This window comes from Cloeon dipterum, chromosome 2 (assembly GCF_949628265.1).
Source record: "Cloeon dipterum chromosome 2, ieCloDipt1.1, whole genome shotgun sequence".
Classification (NCBI taxonomy): domain Eukaryota; kingdom Metazoa; phylum Arthropoda; class Insecta; order Ephemeroptera; family Baetidae; genus Cloeon; species Cloeon dipterum.
This window is the reverse complement of record NC_088787.1, coordinates 25,988,036-26,008,119: the sequence shown is the minus strand read 5'-3', so window position 1 is coordinate 26,008,119 and position 20,084 is coordinate 25,988,036. Positions and strand designations below refer to the sequence as shown.

At 39.1% G+C, this 20,084-nt stretch overlaps 1 protein-coding gene across 13 annotated transcripts in view; it reads left to right on the top strand.

The window, feature by feature from the left end:
* The window catches only part of NaCP60E (Na channel protein 60E), a 96,941-nt gene that overhangs the window by 38,398 nt on the left and 38,459 nt on the right, over nt 1–20,084 (top strand). For 11 of the 13 annotated variants that reach the window (XR_010574582.1, XR_010574581.1, XM_065481364.1 and 8 more), the window contains exons 4-6: nt 15,817–15,988; nt 16,079–16,117; nt 17,302–17,412. Coding sequence is in view for 11 of the 13 variants with exons in the window: in XM_065481364.1 (XP_065337436.1) it covers nt 15,817–15,988; nt 16,079–16,117; nt 17,302–17,412 (322 nt within the window). In the remaining 2 variants the exon portion in view is untranslated. The remainder of the gene's footprint in view (nt 1–15,816; nt 15,989–16,078; nt 16,118–17,301; nt 17,413–20,084) is intronic. The other 2 variants (XM_065481367.1, XM_065481357.1) reach the window with 1 other exon arrangement.

Below are 20,084 nucleotides of genomic sequence, written 5' to 3'. Positions count from 1 at the left end.
CATAAATTGAAAAGGGCCATACACACACACGCGCGCGCGCGCGCGAGCGCGAGCGCTGCACAAATGATGATTATGAAAAAAGTGTAAACGAGCTCTAAATTAACCCTTGCTCTCGTGTGCATATAAGGGTTGTTTGGCGGTGCTCTCGCCCGGCCGCCTGCCCGCTCGCTTGCTCGTGTTGCCATATAAAATTTTTAATTATTCACTTGTTGGGCGCGCACACAAAATCGATGCCGCAAAACTGACCAAGGGTCTGCTGCAACGGGCAAACTTAACACGGCGCGTTAGGAGGCGCGAAAAACCAAACGAGCGTCACCTGCTTAGCATACATAAAAACGGCACGGCCGATTAAAACAGGCGTGCTGCCGCCGCATGCGACGGATTGGCCGACTGAGAGTGTGCCAGACCAGAACAGAACACACACACATACACAAAGACCCTCCGCCCACATCATGCATGCAAAACAACAGTCCGGCTGCTCGCGAGATGTCGATATGAAAATGGAGTAGATCAACAATCCTTACTAAAGCAAATGAGAGAGAAAGCCTTTCCTGTTCATTAAGTGCCATTTCTGCCGCTCATTCAAATTTGTAATTTTCCAAACGAGATCAAATTTATAGACTGACCTGATCTTGTTTGATATTGTGAAACAATATTTATTTCATCTTTCAACTATCAAAAATAAAATAAAAATGGTTTGACGGGTTCAAATGCATTGTTTGAATTTTTGAACTAATATTGCGTTTTGAGGGGCGCAATCTGGGACAGATAATATTGTTTGCATGATGTAACATATGCGAGCTACTTTTTAGCCTTCGTGATTTGAACGCTAATCATTTTGGAATAAACTTTTTACATTCAGAACATCTCATTTACATTTCATTGAAGGTAGCACTCGAGGATTTATTCATTCCTAGTTGGAAATACTTGTCTTTTTCTTCCAATTCAAATTACAGTTCGAAAAAAAAAATGGAGTGAATATCATTTAAACGATTAATCGTTAAACTGTCTTAAATCAGCGCAACGTCATGCGTGCGTTAAATGTGGAGTTGGTCTTTCCGTGCTTAGGACAATCTGAAGTTAGACCTGTCCCTGAAGACACTTGTAACAATCTGAAGTGCTTTGAGCGACAGCAAGCAGGTCGTGCGCACACCCTGAGGGACCCTGACTGAACGGGGAAGCGAGAGAGCCGTATTAAATTTCAAGGCAGAGAGGCCCACCTCTCGCTGACAGTTGGCGCACTTGCGTGACGCGTAATTTATTATATCGCGCACACACACATTCGAAGGAACACGCGTGTGTCGGAGCAGTAAGTATGCAACTGTGTCTCCGAACTCACGCACATTCCGGCCGCGATAATCATCTCGTGCCTGGTTGCCACTGCCGCGCTGTTTTTTCCACGCCAGTTTGGCAGGATTGCGCCTTTTTATAGGCCACCGCCGGCTTTGCCTGCCGCAGAGCTTTCCCGAGCACATATAGTGACACGCCGGCGTATTTTGCTGCTTTCGTGCGTATGTGCGCTGCCGAAATGTATAGCCAATCTGTCTTCCTTCGCAGCCCTTGTTGAGCTTTACTGCTACTTAAGTGTGCAAAATATTTTTCCAATCGCATCAAGCAGTTCGCAACGAGTTTTTATTGAGTTTGTCTTACAAAGTACGGCTGATAAATTTTTATTGGGGGTAGTAAGCAACGATTTCCACAGCAGACTTGAAATTGAATGTTTCGTAGAGGACTGAATAAAAATTCTTGCTCTCTTCTTTAAAACTCCTGAAAGTAAATCTGTAGCGTTGCTATATTGTAATATGATCTGAATATGATGGAATAAAAAGTGTATAAAATAAAATTAATAAAATGTAGGTATATAGGTGGATTTTTAGTAAAAATAAAAATTGAAAATGACTACACCACTTTTAATCGGAATGGCATCATTGTGGAAACTTTGAAAAACAAATAACTCCCTGTACTGAACACAAGATGTTTTGTCCCGTTAGATCATTTAAGCCCGAGAGAAAAAAATCAGCACTGCAGAGGATTTTCAATCAATTGACTGCACTTACAAATAGCTGGTGAGAGCAATTGAAATAAGCACGAGTAACGATTTCTTTATATGTTTAACCCATCACTATCTAAATGCTAATTAGTCCATTTAAAAAATTTAGTAGCTGCTGTTTTTTTAAAACCAATACATATAATTTATATATAACGATCTCGGTGTTGGTAAAATTCAACTATTTATGCACGGGAACATCAATAACTAAAGTTACAAATAGCAGGGTAGGGTAAGATCACCGACAAGGTCTGGGGAATATCCTTTGCACATTTTGGCAGCTCCCTTTATTGACTTGATGGGGCATGACTGGAATGCCAAAGATTCAGTGGCAGCACGATGATTGATACATCATTGGGGTGGAATATTTGATCAATCTATACATCCTTTGCTTTCTTATTCAAGAATCGTTATTTCTGCATAAATTGAGGCTGTGGTGGTTAAATCCTCTTGTTTGGAAATTTATTTAAACGAGTGCAAAAGTCACAGTGGAGCATATGTAATCCAACGTGCAAGCAGTTGAACAAGAGGGTGTAAAGACGTTTTTTGCCTCTTGAGGGTGAGCAAATATCACTCGAGTGTCACCGTCTTGTAAACCTCTCACGCTGTCAGGTCGCGAAATGCCGGTTTGTTTAGCAAACTGCGGAAAGAGAACACGTGTGAGTGTGTGTGTGTGCATGTCGCACTTTGCAGTGGAGAATGAATTGCGTTAATTTCTGCCAGACTAGATGAGCTGTATTTATCTTGGAGATTAGCGATCGCGTCTTTGCTTGTGCTGACACAAAAACACACTCTGCTCTGGGGTGAGAGCGCGCTCTTCGAGGTACTTAACGCCCGCTCAACTTTTTACTGTTCGCCGCCTCGATTTGCCCCTTTCAACAACTCCCCAGCAATATTGATTCTGCTCTTGAAGTGGCACATTAGATGATGATTATCGGGTAGGGCTTGAGAATGATTCTCCACAGCAATGCTGTGTGGTGCGGGGTGTACGTACACAATGTGCCTATTTGCATTAAAGACGACGCCTAGATTGTCAATTTAAAGTGGAGCTTGTAGAGGCAATAGATCAGTCACCAAGAGACATTCTCTTCATAGATTTAACGGAGAGTTTGTTTTTATTTGTTGAGTTTGCCCCAACATTTAAATTGAGTGTCGTCAATGATCTTATAAATGTATCATTATCGAGTAAGTTAAAAATGGAATGACAAGCTAGCGTTTTTTCCGTCAAGGTCAGGATTCTCAATGAAATTTTTCTGTATCATATTATTGATCGATTGATTGATTTATTAAACACCAGTGGCGTACAACTATATGTATAAGTAGCCCTAGTCCAAAGACTAGGACTGGGGCGTCTGAGAAGCGGTAGAGAGAAGTGCAATTGAAAATTGTGGGTCTGTACATTCGATTCTCAGCCATTTCTGGGTTTAAACAAATAATATTGTGTTTCCTGCACTTGAGCAAGAATAAATAAAGACAGAAAAATGTCATTCAGAAGAGCAAGTCTGCGGATCCTAATGCCTTTGTATAAATCAAGGACTAAGCAGAAGTCAAAATTTATCCATGTATTTTTTTCGTTTACAAAATTTGCTGCAAGGTTTGTGTGCTATCCAAAAGCCAGCACTATCTCAGTTCTAAAAATTTTTATTTCATATCCCCATGATAAAGAAGTCATTCATCATTGGACAGATCTTGTCGAGTCGAATCAAAAGTTAAAGAAAATGGCCGAGTGGAGTAAATTTTCGAGAAAAGGGCAACACCTTTTTATTTTCAGTCCTGCTTCGACTGTTGCATTTTGTAGAGCTCACATTGTTCAAACAATAATCTGGAATGGCTGCTTACTGAAAGGCAAGAACAGAGTACAAATAATTTAAAATTGTTGCTCAGAAAAAAATCAACTTTTAAAACACATATTATGTACTTTGACAAAATCAATTTTACTTAAGCGTATTTTCCATTGACGCAAGTGTTATTGCTCTTTATAGCACACACATAAAGTTTGCTGATCAGCCTCAGGCATCAATGTAGTGCACATAAATATTTACTAAGGTTTTCATGTGTATTTTCGCGAGTTATATCTATGAAATTGGTTTACATCAATCACAACCACCTATCGAAATTACCATCTAAATAGCTACAGCTGCTATCAAAATAAATGGAGCCAATAGGTCGAAATCACCGAGGAGCAGAAAATTTGAATCATAACTAATTAACTTCTGCTCGGGCAAGATAAAAAGTTTGTTTAAAAGACAGGACGTTTAGGTACCCACATCTGCTCAAAGTAAACAACCTAATTGGTTTTCCACGTTGCAAGATTAGTCACGCGGTCGTAGTTTCGCAGTGCTTCCATTTCAATAATGCACCAGATTGAGGCGAATTTAAAATATTCATGAGGCGAGCCACGGTCATGATAATAATGCCAGTGTACGTACAGCGAGCAGCGGCACTCTCTCTCTCTCTCTCTCCAGCACACATGCACAAACATACATAAAATGAAAATTTGCATTATTGAGGTCAGTTTGTGAGCAACAAAAGGTCGCCTGGGGAGTCGAGCCGCTTTTAAAGATTTTGCTGGCATGCAGTCAACTACACACGGACTCGGCCGGCATAAATATAAGCTCTCGCGCGCGCGGAAAGCGGGCAAGAAACACAAGTGGCTCGATAAAGTTCGCACGGAATGATGGTTCAATTGAATAACCCCGACGTCCTCTTAAAAAACGACCCACCAGACGAGCAACTTGCGAGCAAAAGTGCTTCAACTGGCAGAAAAGGTCGCATTTGTTTTTAAGCACCCAAACACACTTGTTTTGCGTTGAAAAATCACCAGAACATGCTGACACGGAACGTAAACTGGCGCCGAGATGAAAATCTAAGGGTTTGATGGCATGCAATTTTCCTCTCATATGTTAAGAGAAGAAAAACTAAAATATTTGGTGAATTGTGAAAATATTGACCCAACATTCAAATATTTATTGAAATGAATTTATTTTAGTCTGGAATAACTCCAGCTTTAATCCTTCAAGACAGAGTCAACTAGCTAACAAGAAGTGGTATCCTTTCCCCACTCTTTTTGAACATTATTGGATCCTCTGATTGGAATAGCTTGCTGCTCTCATTTCCTGTTTTTTATAATATAAATCGATTGTACTACTACGTGAATTAAGTTTCAATAATAATAATTATACCTTTAAAATGACAGGGTGTGGTGAAGATTATACACAATTTTTAATATATTCAGATTCAGATTCAAAGAGTAAATTTAAAAAAGGCCTTAATGAAAATAGTTTGTTACAATTGAAGTAAAATATAATAATAACTATTTTTTTGATAAAATATTTATTTATTTTTTATTTTGTTTTTTTTGTTAAAATTTTTCTATTAAGCAAAATTTATTGCTATATTACTACATATTTAAATGGGTTTAAAATGTTTTTATAAACAAAAAAGGTCAGCTCCAGAGTAAAAATTCCGGTGCTGGATCCCTTTTCCTCTCTGAACACAGTTAATTTCAAAAATTTATCACGCTGGCCTAATTCCATGCTCACCCCTTTTGTGAGCGGACCAAAGCAGGAGAGGAAGAAAGAAAGAGTGAAAAGAGCGAAGGCAAGGCACCAATTAGGGAGCGAGGGAAAGAAAAGCGCCAAGCTGCCGCAGCGTGTCTGTTTGAAATTCGAAATTTGCAGCAGCCAGAGCTACGTCCGCAGTGTGTACATTGTTACGTGTACATACATCATATGCACATACACATTCACGCTTGCTGTAACTCACACACGCAAGTGCTTTATTTACGTGCATATACAGAGTCCCTAACATAATAATGTGAGCGCTTAAGAGCAAGAAAGATGCTTATTCCTCATGCACGTGTTTCCTGGATAAAAATACTTTGTTCTAGAACTTTTCTGAATGATCTGAACAGCGATTACTATCGCTATCCCCAACCAACGAAGAAGAAATTCGTTCAGATTATATAAGCCATTTTTTTTTAAATTAGAGAGAAGAATAAAAAACAACGTCACGATACTATTGAAAAGAATAAACATGTTTTAAGTGTTAGCGAACAGTTCACTAAAACTAAAAGTCTAATATTTTCAAGTTAAGTTTTTTCAATATATTTTTTTTAAATTGGTGGAATAGTGAAATAAATCCATACCATAAATCCATTTTTAAATAAATAAATGTCTAAATTATAACTTAAAATAGAGAATTTTGAGGAAAACCTTATAATTAATCGTGTTAAGTTAAGATACACTATCGTGTTTAATAATTTAAGTTCTTTGACGAACTGTTACAAGGAAGTTTCAGTGAGTCATTTGCCAGTGTGCTTAGCAAGCAAGTTCTAAGTCTCGGCGAGGGTCTAATTAGAACCCAAACAAAATTCAAAGTTTTCCCCCTCTTATACACAAAATAAGAGAAGCAGAATCAAAAGAAGTTTATTTTCGTCTGGAGCCACTTGACTCTTGCTCAATTTGCTGGAGCCGTAGAGCGACACTCACCGTCAGTGGCAACTCTCCGACCAAGGCTATTCCCCACACAGAAATTGAAGGCAATTTCCTTGGAGCACTTGCGTGGCTCTTGTAAAAATCACTTTTTTAACCGGCTGCAAGTGCGCCGTCCACTTTAATGATGGAAACGCAATTACTCTGATTGTCCTCAAGCCGCTGCGAGGCATTATAAAGTCCGCCCACCCTGAAGCGTGTCTGGAAATGGGCCCTTTCGCGCGCACACACAGGGCCGCCTTTATGGACAATAAATATCTCGAGTGGAGCCAACGAGAACAGAAGCCCATTATCTTCTTTCTCTCTCTCGCAGCCAGTTTATTTTTCGGTAGAGGTAATACATAAAAGTTGTAGAGAACGGAAAGCAGACTTTAGAAGGAGATGTTTGCATATAAATCTACCTTTATTTACACGGATTTTCGCAGTTAGCCTCCTGAGAGGTGGCGCGTCGGAGCTCACGCAGCCTCCTTCCTTATTTCTTCCCTCTCACGCGCGCACCCAAATTTAATGTGGATGAAAAGGGCTTGGGGACTTTGAGCGATAAATTCCGCAGACTTTCCGCGAAATTGGCAACTTTCCGCTGGAGTGGTGCTTTCAGAAAGTTAATCCCGAAATGGGGTGCGTATATACACCTTTTTGACGAAAAATTGACTCGTCAGAGCTGTATTGAAGTCCTTAAAGAAGATGCGCGTAGCTGTCGCTTTTTGCTGAGTGCATGCTTCTGGAACAATTTTCGCTCACGCAATCACCAGCAACTCACCAAAGATGAGAGAGAGAGAGATACCGCTTAGCATTTTTTAACACTATAGGAAAAGCGAGGAATAAATAAATTTTCTTTAGTATTCTCATATAATATAAATATGATATAATTCATATATAATCCATACTTATATCATTATATTTATAAAAAACAACAAGGATAAATTGGGCTTTCGCGCAATTTAATTATTAAACAAGTCAGGTATTTGGCTTAAATTGTGTTGATAAGTATGTTTTCAGAAATAAAAAAGGTTTTTATTTTGATTTCTCACAATCGGGCAACCTTAATTTCTTTTACGAATAAAAATAATAATTTTGCTGGGACAAGCCCTTAAAACAATGATATCTCAGCAAACTCCCTTGAGAAGATTGCTATGGAGGATGAGAAAATTTAGTTTTTAGATGAGTCTCAGCTTTTTCAATGCAAAAATATTGACAGATTGAGCGGAAATTTAAATTTCTGAAATTTCTATATATACTGGATCATCTCTTCAGTGTTGTTTAAATGAATGATATTATGTTTTAAAATGTAGGCTTTAGTCATTTTTTAAATAAGAAATTTTATGATCCGCAATGAAATGTTATTAAATTTGTTGCCGCTGTGGGATCGAGGTTCGAGCCAAAGGAAATGGAAAAGCTTCAAGTCCTTCGTGTATCACATTTAATCCATACTTTAGACATCCATAATTAAGACCCGGAATTGCATTGGGCCTATTAGTTATTATAAGCGTCAATAATGCGCACGACATAATGCTCCCGGCCGGAGAGGTAAAGGTGACATGACCGTGTGCGTGCGAGGGTGAGCGGTCAGTTAAGAGAATTATACAGGGTAAACGAAAATTTGGAAGCGTTCGGTTCCTATTATGGATTCGTCCTTTTTCGGTTCCTTATTTGGAATAATTTCGGTTATACATATTTAAGAATTCAGATGTAGGTTTAAAAATTCAAAAATTATGTCTCTATAATAGTCTCACAACGTTGCAATCTGCTTACTTTGTTATTGATACACATAGAGCCGGAGCTAGGACTGAATCACTAAAGCATAGGTGTTCATTGCAACGTCTAAAAATTATTATAGTTTAAAAAGAACACCTTTACATCTCACATCTCTATCAATATTTTTAAATCAATATTCCTTAATCATTTTAATATCCACTCAATGAAATTAACGATTCTGTTAGAAAATATAATTTTTGCGGTGTTATTCATCTCTAGTGAATGCTTAATGACCTGTTTAGCTCTAGATTTCTTTTAGAACTGGATACACACCAATCCCATTTACATAATATCTCATTAAATCGTTTCCCTATTCATGCGATTACATCACTTTAGCTCTGCGGCTTCCTTATAATTATTTTAACATCAGTCGAGACTGCCGTTATTTCAATATGTGGAGGCGATTCAGCGGCCGCCAGCTTGTTGATGATAATATAAAGGATTCAAAAGCTTCAAAAGGGAGCTCCACACGCTTTCTGCCTCGCTTCGTTCTCCTAATTGAACCGCAGTAAATCCAAAAAGCCTTTCAAAACGCTTGAGCAGATTTTTTATTTATATCAAATGTGTTGATCACGGATGCTAAGCCTTCCCGGACGGAAAACCGGCGCGGTGTCAAGTTAAACAGGCTGTTTAGTCTGTAAATTGTATGCCGCGGCGCTTTTGGAGCCGCATTTATATTCTTGTATCAGATGACGTCAAATGAATCAGGTTGCAGTGCTCTGTGGCGTGTGCATGTACACAGAATTTTGACGGCATCCGGGATGAGTCTGCGATCTGACAATTTGCTGACGCCAGCCACGAAGGCTGGACCGTATAATTTTGCATCAAAGCGACTCGTAAATTAACACTGCAGATCAAACAAATACAGAATTTACGTGACAACCTTGTCTGCACGTCAGGCAGCAAAAACAAAGGGCGTCGAGTTTGAAAATAAATATTGCAGCAGCGTGCGATGCAGCACGGCCGCTTTGGTTTTTTGCAACTTTTGCAACGCACGTGAAAGGCCCATCCAGCGATTATGTCCGATTTATTTACAATTTAGTGATAAAATAGCTGGTCCTACGGATTTCCAAACATCAGTGTTACTTGTAAACACAAAACCGTAGCTGTATTATTCTTGTTTATTATATCCAAGTCAAAAGTACGTAAATGGTACATAAGTAAGTTATGATGAGAAATAAGGCTACAAAGCTAGCGGAAAACCGATAAGTCATACAGTATTCATCGCAATGCACCCGTTGAAAAACACTAAAAAATTCTCGACGTCACAATTTAGCACTTTAAGATTCTTACCATATATAAATAGTGCTACTTGAGGAGAGTGGGAATTGCGTGGCTGTGTGATCTTTGAACGCCGCTGGCAAATCGTTCCAGGGTTTCACAACTCTGAAAGAGAACGCGCGCTGGCCGAACACACTTCGGGTCGGGGGCGGCTGGAGGCGGGGGTGCGGGCTGCTATCGCCTCTCAGTACTCGACCTTCAATGGCGCGCGTTGAAATCCGTTTCTCCGCACTAACACTTTTTAAAAAAGGTCATGTCGTGTATTTTATAAGCAGAAGGAACGGCGTATTGTTTTGCTCTTTGACTGGCGGTGGATTTCAGCCGTAAATAAAGTGCACTTCTGCCCTGTTATTCACTCTCTCCAGCCTCTTGACGTTGTCTTGAGTGGTCAGGTACCAGGCTGGGAGGTCAAAGGTCATGACCGGTCGTACGAGCATAAGGTACGCCACCCTCTTGACGCGGGGTGTGCACCCTCGCAATTTTGCGCGCCGTATAACCGCTTTTGCACGCACCATGTCCGCGTGTACGTTCCAGCGAAGGTCGCTCGAAATTTGCACGTCGCGCATTCGCTCCTTGTACACGTAATCGAGCACCGAGTGTATTTAAATTATGAAAAGATTTTTGAGAAAAAATATATTCGTCCGGTTGATTTGTAGTTCAAATTGAATTTGTTATAAGTGAATAATTAAATGGTTAGCTAACTTAGCTATCGATATTTATTATTACAATAAAAAACACGTATTGACTGTATTTTTTCAGTGAGTATTTTAACCTTTGGGAAATAAACTCCCATCTCATTAGTTCCATTGAAAATTGAAATTGACGCTGCAGTGAAGAATAGTAATGAAGGTCGTGGTCGGGTCCTGAATAAAAAAAGCGGCCACTGGTGTGATAAATTGTGATTGTCTCGTTTAGAGCAGCAACAGCGTCCAGAAGTGAAAGGTTAACGCCATCAGTTAACGAGCACTACAGTTTTAAAAGACAAAAAAATCCAAAGATTGATTCAGTTAGAAGATGTTTTGAACTAACGATTCTTGTTTCTTTGGCTTAATGTAGAAAACCCAGCTCCAATACTCTGGAAAAACGGAATCGAATCATTTTTCAACCTACCGCTTTTTGTAGCACGGTTAAATTGATTACTTTTTCCCTTCTAAATAGCGAATTGATTGAATATCGAGTCGGTTTCCTTTGCACTGATTTATTTACAAGACCTAAACGTCAGCTGGTCTTTGTTACCTTTTTTCTCCCAAATAGAATTTGGGTCAGATGAAGCCTTCGCTTTCAATGAACGCGGGATTTCAATGGAAAGCAGAACTCACTCGCCTTTGGGTGTAAAAAACTCTCACTTTTTTACGTCGGCTGCCTGGTGGGCATTTAAATGAACCTTTTTTCTGCGCATTCACCTGCGCTGTGGCTAGCTGGGAAAATAGAAAATCTGGTGAACTGAGGACGAATGATAGGGCTCCAATAAAAATGCTAATTATGCATGCTGGGCCGAGATTACACGACACGGGGTGTTCGTTTTACGACGCACACGTAAGAGATAAAAGATGATTTTAATGCTGGCACACCGCAAGAGTGACTAATGGGTCTCGGCCAGCGGAAATTTATTCCTAGCATTTGCTCAAAAGAGGAGGAATGCATGCGCTCTGACCGAGTGTACGTACGTATGCGGCGGTAATGAAATGTAATTATTCAATTCGATATGCACGGAGAGTGGCAAGTGAGGCAGACGAACGTGCAACAGGAAAGCCGCGCTGTATGAGAAAATGGATCGCTGACTCTCATTTAATTCAGTTCCGGCATCCCGTATACTTGACTAAACGAGTCCAGAGAATGATGAATGAAATGGTCATAGATTTTTCTTGTATCGCAAGTTGAATAAAGCGAGATGTCTTACGCAAATCGGAGGTGTATATTTTTATGCTAGCACTCTTAAAGATCAGTGGAAAATCATAGATTAGTTTGAATATGAATATCTTTGAATTGATCTCTCTTCAAGTATTTAAAATCGTGTACTACAAACTGTTTGGGCTCCTTATAGGTCTCATCAGCAGTGCTCTACCTGCTAAACAAACTTCAACACCGCAGTATTTGGCCACAGGATATTTTTTGGACTGATCGTTGAAAACGCTAGATTGCACTCATTGCTAAGCACAATAAAAAAGAGAAAAAGAGTGCAGAAATCCCTTGAAACCTCGCCAATCGTCCTCCTGCGACAAAAATTATTCTTAAAATAATTCACTCGGCCAAAATTTTGTCCTAAATTTCTCAAAGAAAGCAAACAAAAGTGTAAAACATCAAATACAACTATGTAAATCGCGAAAAATGTATTTCAGTCAGCGATGGCCAGATACGCGTTGAAATTGGTTTCCGCTGGTCACATTTAAGATGGTCTCGAAAATATGAGGGAAGCCAAGAGCTCTATTGCCTTATATACGAGTGTCGCGAGTGTTTTCCGATCCAACTTGCGAATTTTATTTATGTAATGCAAATTATAGCACAATACTGTCGAAAACTCGATTCTTCATTTTCATTTTCCCTATTCAATGCGCCGTACTCCAGCCGACACCATATCTGTACGTCACGCGAATCTGGCCCCCGGTTATTTCAGCGTAACTCGCGCGAATGCTATGGACTACAGCCCAATCAAATTGGATTTAATGGCAAAATTTCCATTGCTAAAATGAGCTTAAAACCATTTAAGGACAATAAATCATAGGGAAAATTAAGATTTATTTCCATTTTAAAATCTCACTTTAAATAGAATAATAATACGTCCATACGTTTTTCCGTCAATATTTTAAGTTATTTTATACTGAAAAAATAAGAAACAACAAGTTGAACCATTATTTTATTCTATCCAGCTGATTTCAAAATATTTTTTATATCATTGTAACGGTCGCATCTTTCTCAGTGTTTGATAAGTCGCACTGTCTCATCTTAATACATTTCCATGCGTTTTTAATTTTATTATTAAAGCTGAAATGTGAAAGCCGCTAAGTCGAAATAGATATCTTAATTGCTAATGTGAGCAAAGCAAAAAGCTTAATTCAATTTGCAATTCGAATGGGAGAAAAAGCCTGTGGGCGCACGCACGTTCATCAAGTCTACAGGCGGGCAGCGTGATCTTTGTGGCTGGTTGGTGGTAGCGTCTTTCTGCGACCGACTTAACGAGCCGGAATCTAATTAAAAACTTTCGAGACTTCCGTTGTTGCGTCCGGCTCAATTTTTTACGCCCGTCGTCCCCGTTGCAAAAACAAACCCAGCGACGGGGAGAAAGAAAAAGAGATACCGAAAGGGAAGAAAGGAAAAAAGCGGCAGCATTCTCGCGAGGAAACCACGCGCACGGCCCGTAATTGATTATTTTTCTTTGCTACACATACCGCGCCGGCTTGTGTGTATGTTAGTCCGCACACATAAACACACACACACACACATATGTGCATGCAAACGTACGCAGGTATACATATAGCACGGTACACAGAGCAGAAAGCTGCTCGGCACAAAGGGCGTGTGTGTGAGCTAACAAAGACATGCGGCAGAGTGACTGCAGTAAAGCTGCTGTGGCTGCCGCGCGACTGCTTCAATGTTGCGTGGCTAACAGCCAAACTACCACACATATGCCCTTAAATCAATAGCAGTTACCCCACGACTGCCGCGAGCACCCGCCTTTGCCCTGAAAAATCAAAACGAGCCACACGAGATATTGGAAATCTTTGCCACTCAACAAAGCTTCTGACACGATTAGCATTCATGATATTAATTTTGTCAGAGCAACTCGCTGTATGAGGCTTTGACGAGCACAGTCTGACTGTGAAAATTAAACAAATATTAAAAGAGCTTCTCATATTTCACTGTATTTCACCCAAAAGACATTCAATTGCAGATAAATATTGCTTTCATTTCAAGAAATTCAGATGTTTTGTTTTTATGGGTTCTATGTTGAATTTACTCACCAATCTGGAGCGCTTTGCAAAAAAATTGCTGTCAATGAAATATGATTATTAAGATAGTACTATTTAATCATAAATACATTTTATTTTACACATAATAGCGGTTCTCAATTTAGTTTCCACTTAAAAGTTCTAAAATCAAGAATTAAGATGTTAAACTAAAAATTGTAGTTCTCAACCCGACGAATTTTTCCAAAACTGGAAAATTAAGTTATCTTTAAACACCAAACTAATTGAACTTAAAATTATTTGTAATTTTTGACTAGGGATATTATACACACTATTGACGCATCCATAAAAAATGTAGATAAGTTTTATCATATATATGCTCCAGTGCTAAAAATCTAAACTAAAATCAGCCAAAATCAACAATATTGTTGCAATCTTCGGAGGATTTTTAAACATCTGCCGTTCATGCATGCGATCATCGAGTGAATTTTAAGTCTGTGACGAATGTCGCCGCTCACCCTTTAGGTGACAAGTATATTGTAGTGATATAATTCGCTCTTGTACGAAATTTTAAATTCATAAGTCCAAAATTTCATTCATTTTAAATGAATGAAAATTAAAGAAACCTTCCTACACCAAATAATTAAAAAATATTTTAATGCTCCTCCAGCACCTCATTTGAAAGGGGCCAAAGGGTAAAATCGTGCGAGATAATTTTTTTCTACTAATTTTACTCGTTTCCACCCCCTGTTTATGTAGAATATATGGAATGTTAATGCATATATAGCTAGCATTTTAAAGATGCGGTTGATTGATTATGAAAGAATGTGTGCATGCTTTTTTGGTTAGAAAAAAAATATGAAAATATAACAATTTTAACAGCTTTGCAAATGCAAGTAATCTCAGATTGATAGTTATCAAGAAAGATTATTTGAGCCAGCGGCAACTTGGGGGCACACCTGGCTGTCCAGCCGCAGTTGGCCGGCTGTGTTCCATGCATGATTCCGACGAGATTTCAAATTAAGGTCAGCGGGCTGGCTAACGAGGCTGCTGCGCCCACACTTACACGCGGCACGCGGACTCGTGCGATTTCTTTTCCTCTCCGCCGCCGCAATAAATGCATAAAGTGGGCAATACACCCTACACAAACACAGTTATTTGTGTGCAGCACAGCTAGCGCCGCGCAGTTTTCCAGGCAAAACGCCGCTTGCCATATACCTGCGGCTGGCGTGTTTATGCGCGCACGTGTATGAGTGATGTGTGGCCATTAAAGCAAAGATTGCCAGCCGCAGCGATCAGCCTTTGATTAATGCTCCGGCTGCTGCATTCACCCCTTCTGGCTTCTTTTTATCGCGCATATGCATAATTTGCTTTGAAAAGCGGAGCCATTAGGCCGAATGAGGGGCCTAGATTTTCTTTCGGCGTTTGCCAGTCTTTTCAGTGGAGAAAGAGATCGAATGGAAATTAGGAGGAAGCGATTTGGGCAGAGTGGCCCGCTCTGCAGCGAAAGGCTTTTCAGCCCGCTCATTTTTGCGGTTCGGATTGAGAGGTTAAAGAGGAACGAATATCGTACGTGACATGTGTTTTCGCCCTGTGCTACCGGCATCGCAGTGTATAAGTCGAACGAGTCTATTGAGCGGTGATTGGAATTGTGAAAGGGAGGCTTACTTTTGATCAAAAAAACTTTCAGAGTGGGTTAGGGTTAAATTGTCAATCTTGACATAATACCAATGAACTAGAACATTCATGATGCGTTATGGAAATTCAATGTTCTTTTGGATCTTATGAGCATCATAAAATATTTATTACGTTTTTTTTTTAGAAAAAAGAAAGCAGATTATTTTTACGAAAAAAAGAACAAAAAAATTTAGCTGTGAGATAGTTAAATTGTACAAATTTAGAGAGGAGTCCTAAGTGTTTCATTTTTTTTTAAAATAAACAATTCTCCTTGATGACGGAAAATGTTTTGACTGTCGTTTTTACATATATTAGCAGGATTTTTGTCGTTTTTTTTCTCAAGAATCGTATAGCGTTAATCTCTTTGTTCCCTCAAAATATTCTTAAAAACATTAAAGTGAAACTTAGCGTTAAGGTTTTTAAAGCTTAAATGTTAACAAACTTATTCAAATATTTGCCAGTATAAAATTGAAAAAACTCTAGCCAATAAAGATTTAAAAAAATTCAGCCAGTACATTGTTTGGACTTTTGCAGCCCTGCCTGTTTTTTAAATTGCGTATTTTTATTGATTTATTTTACTCTCCCAATTTTTATGTTAATTGTTTAAGCCATTAAACACAATACTTGACATCAAATGTATTTGTTTGCTTGTTCACAGGTTTAAAAACTATCATTAACGCACTGCTGCATTCCTTCCGCCAGTTGGCAGAGGTCATGACGCTAACCATCTTCTGTCTGATGGTGTTTGCGTTGTTCGCACTTCAAGTGTACATGGGAGAGTTGCGCAACAAATGCATCGAGAAAATGGACAACAACGATACGTTTTCAGAGTAAGTTTGTTTCTCTTTGTTCCCTTTCCGATTGTGTCGCGTCTGCAAATATGTATTTGTGCTAAAATCGATTTTGCCGCTTTCGTGCAGCCCTGACTTCAGCAATTTCACCAAAGCCGACTGGCAAGCGTGAGTTATCCAGATTCATTATTCGTCATTTGTTTGCTCTTTTACTTTCGAGTTGTCTGCGTATATACGAACGAGGATGAAACGATTTTAACGAGGCGTCGTGAGGACTCCATTCAGTCGATGAGTTTTGTTTACACAACGCCATGATAGCAGAGGGCTTTTAAATGCTTCAACTGTCCAAAGAAAAGCGTTCAATATTGGTCTTTCTCGTTCAAACTTTTTCTTAAATCGCGCGAAGAATTTCTTGGGATTAAAATCATTCAGTTGATGTCTTATAAAAAGTTTTTGCAATTTCCTCAGTTCAAAAAGTGCAAAGAAGAGAAAGTTTTCGAGCCAATTTTTTCATTGTCTCAGCAAAGTGAGATCGATGTCGGGCAAACACGGCATAAATTGGAGGCGTGCTAAAAGTTTGGCTACCGCTTTGGTCGGTCGGTGCAGAAATGAATGAAAGGAAAAGCCACAAAAAGCCGCATGAACACGTTTCTTTCAAAGAACAGGATGGAAAAGAAGAAGAATGGGGGTTTTGCACCCTCACGTAATGCCTTTTATTTTCATTTCTCTTTTATAGCTGTCGACCTCTGACACCAGACTGACCTCTTGGGGGTCACTCTGGCGAACAGGTCGGCTGGGCTCGGGAAATTGCATTCGCACTCCTGTGTGAGAGACAATCACCCACCCACTGCGCACAATAGATCTGCCTCCGTTCGGACAAATGACGTGGAAATGCCCTCTTGCTATAGACTGATAAATCGGATGAATCTATCTCTGTTTACTTAAACCTATATCTCTTAAATGAAAGGGAGTATAGTAATTTAAATTTTCCTCTAATCCTGGCGTTGCGATTTGAATAGTATCGTTGGAATGATGTTAGTGAATGAAGAGTGTCTAACTTCAGACGACTCTTGCGATTGTTTGGTCCTCGAAATAAAGATCTTGATATCCATCATTCGTTTCCAGCTATATCCACGGGGGATATTTTTTGACAGCCTATCACATGTCATGTCACATAAAGCATGCTGAGAATATCATTTCCGTTTGAGAATTTGGGGAGCATGTTCAAATATCAGGTTTCCTGGAAGCAGATTATTAGATACAGAAAATAATCGTACTCTTCTATGTCTTTTTTATGTTGTCTTGAAAACATGCTTTATCCTAATTTCATGGCTCGAAATTTGGAATTTCAGGTGGAAAAACGCAACGTATTCAGCATGGTATGCCTGGCACAGCGACAGATCGCACTGGGCCTTGAATGACGACGACAAACCGGTGCTCTGCGGAAACGTGACAGGGGCGAGGTATGTGTTGTGTATTCGATCTTCACAAACGGACCAAAAAATGCATTCGCTCTCTTTCTCTCTTGCGCGGCGCGCACATTCGGAAACGCGTTTTGTCCTCTGTGTATATGTACGCGGGCGCGTGTTTGTCTCGCACAACAGAGAAAAAAACAGAGCGAGCGGTATAACAAAAAAGCAGAGAGCAGCGCGGCATGCATAAAAAAGCAGCCAGGCAAAGGTGGGGCCGGGGCCGATTGATTCGGCGCTCGTGGGACATTCCGCCGGTGGCGCAAGTGGCGAAAAGCAAAGTCTCTCACCCGCAGAGCGAAAACCGCTGCGTCCGCCCTGTGCTTTTGGTATTGGGATCGGACATCACAGTCACAATCAACGATGCGCTCTGATGAACACGCTTTGTTTGCTACTGCATGTGCATGTGATTTCATGAAATACCAATAAAATTTCCATTTAATGGAGTGTAAAATAGGATTGGCATCGCGAGGGATTGTAAATCAATCGTTGCGTTAAACCCGTTTAACGACAAAATAAATCAATGTTGTGAAAAAATTTTATTGATAGTAATAATTTTACATTTTTATATTCACTTTATAATTATTTAAATCTGGTTGAGGAATCAAGCAAGAGTTATTGTTTTATAAACGATGTCAAACAAGGACCAACCATGAATAATTAAATTCCAGATTTCACCTAACTTACCGCAAGATTTAACGGCTTTTTCATATATTTATCTCGCTTGATTTCGGTTCTTCTCGTCGTGATCTTTCCAAAGATGTATGTATATATTGCAAGAAAAATTTCACTATATGGCAAAATAAAACTTTTCACGTAGTAAAACCTATTTTCAGTAGACCTCGCTGCTTGATTAGCATTTAAAGTTTGACGCTGATTTTCTCGGAAATTTAAACACGATACACTGATCAAATTTGAGCTTTCAAATATTTTTAGTAATATTTAAAGTCAAGGTTGAATCGATTTTCCTAAAATGCGCAGAGCAGACCAATTTAATAAAATTCATTATCTATATAACCCTTGTTTAGCACAAGCTGATTAAAAAACATCTAGACAATAATGTCAGAAAAAATGTTAAAGTTCCTTCCAGTGCTGCATTTTTGCTCAAACGAAGCAAAAACTGCTAATTTTTGTGCTGATTACGAAATACAAAATATTTCAAAGATTATTTTGATAAAACCCTTGCTACCTCTAAAAGGAAATTGAAATTACAGAATTAGTACGAATATATCCTTATAACCAGTTAACCTATCTAAAACCGACAATTTCAATCAATAAAGCTTTCTAAAACATGTCTCATTGGGACTAAACACAACAATTGTTTTTCCAATCTTAATTTATTACTTCCAAATTAGTTGATTCCTTCGAGTCACATAGCTCTCCTTTACTCAAAGCTCTTTGAAAAATGGTGCCGTAAAGTAAAGCAATATATACTGAAAGGGAACGATAAAGACAAGCTAAATCTGATATTTTATATTAAAATTTGTAGCTTTAAAAGGAGACGGATTGCCGTCTTTCACCATTTTTCATATTATTTATCTCATAAAACCATTGCATATTTAATTCCAGAGAGGCACCAACGTCAAATCAATAATGGCTTGCGTTCGTTTGGATTACACGTGTCCGTATTTAAATGCAAATCCTGGGGCGGTTTGATCTCGCCGGGCGAACATCCATCATGCTGCAGCGCGTATAGCTCGCTATTTTCTCTAGTCCACCTATTTACCCTTGGTACACTCTGTACACTCAGTTCACTAGCTCCGGCTGCCGCTGTCGCGAGGGATTTAAATTTTTGATACTGGCGCTGTTCGCCGTCCAAAATGCGCTAGCTCTCAAAAATGGTTTGCGCATAGCGGCATTTCCGCTTTAACCCATGTACTACTGGAGCATTGCAAACTTTTAATTCCACGGTGAAACAATTTTGTGACAAGTGGAAATCGTGATCGTGTTTGTGGCTGCTGCTGCTGCTGGAATGTTGCCCTTTTGGCGCACACAGAGAGCGATCATATTCAAGTAGCCGGGCGTGATTGTTTCCGATTGTCAACGGCTCTTGATAAATATACAGATTGATGGCGGAGACGAGAAAATGAGTGTCGAATGTTGTTGCTTGGCAAAAACAGTTAATTTAATTCACCAAAACTTAGGAGATGCTCTTAAAATAATTATATGAAATTGATTAATTCAATGCAACTTTGAGTTCTTGCTAGCTTTGCCAGTTTGAAATTTTGTTGGAAACATAAATATTAAATTAATTATATCTACAATTTAAATTAAACGAATATAGTCCATTATATTTAATTCTGGATAGACAGGAACATTCAGTTTGCTGCAGTGTCCATTCATTACATTTTGCATTTAGAGTACTGCTGATGAGGCCTGAGGGGCTGTGAGCACGCATGATATTTTTCCCTTCAAATTTTCACTTTCACCGTCTATTTAGAATTTTAAAACGTACTGTACAGTTGCTATTACTTGGTATCAGCATTTTAATTTTGCATCGCCACTGGGAATGTAATCCTCAATCAGTTTTGTTTCTTGCAATTAATAAGTAAAAGTTTTTCATTTACCTCTGGATATCTCGCTTTAAAAGATTTTATTTAATTTGCTTTTTGATTTTTTTTCAATTTTTTTAAACAGAACTATAATTTTAAATCATGACGATTAAA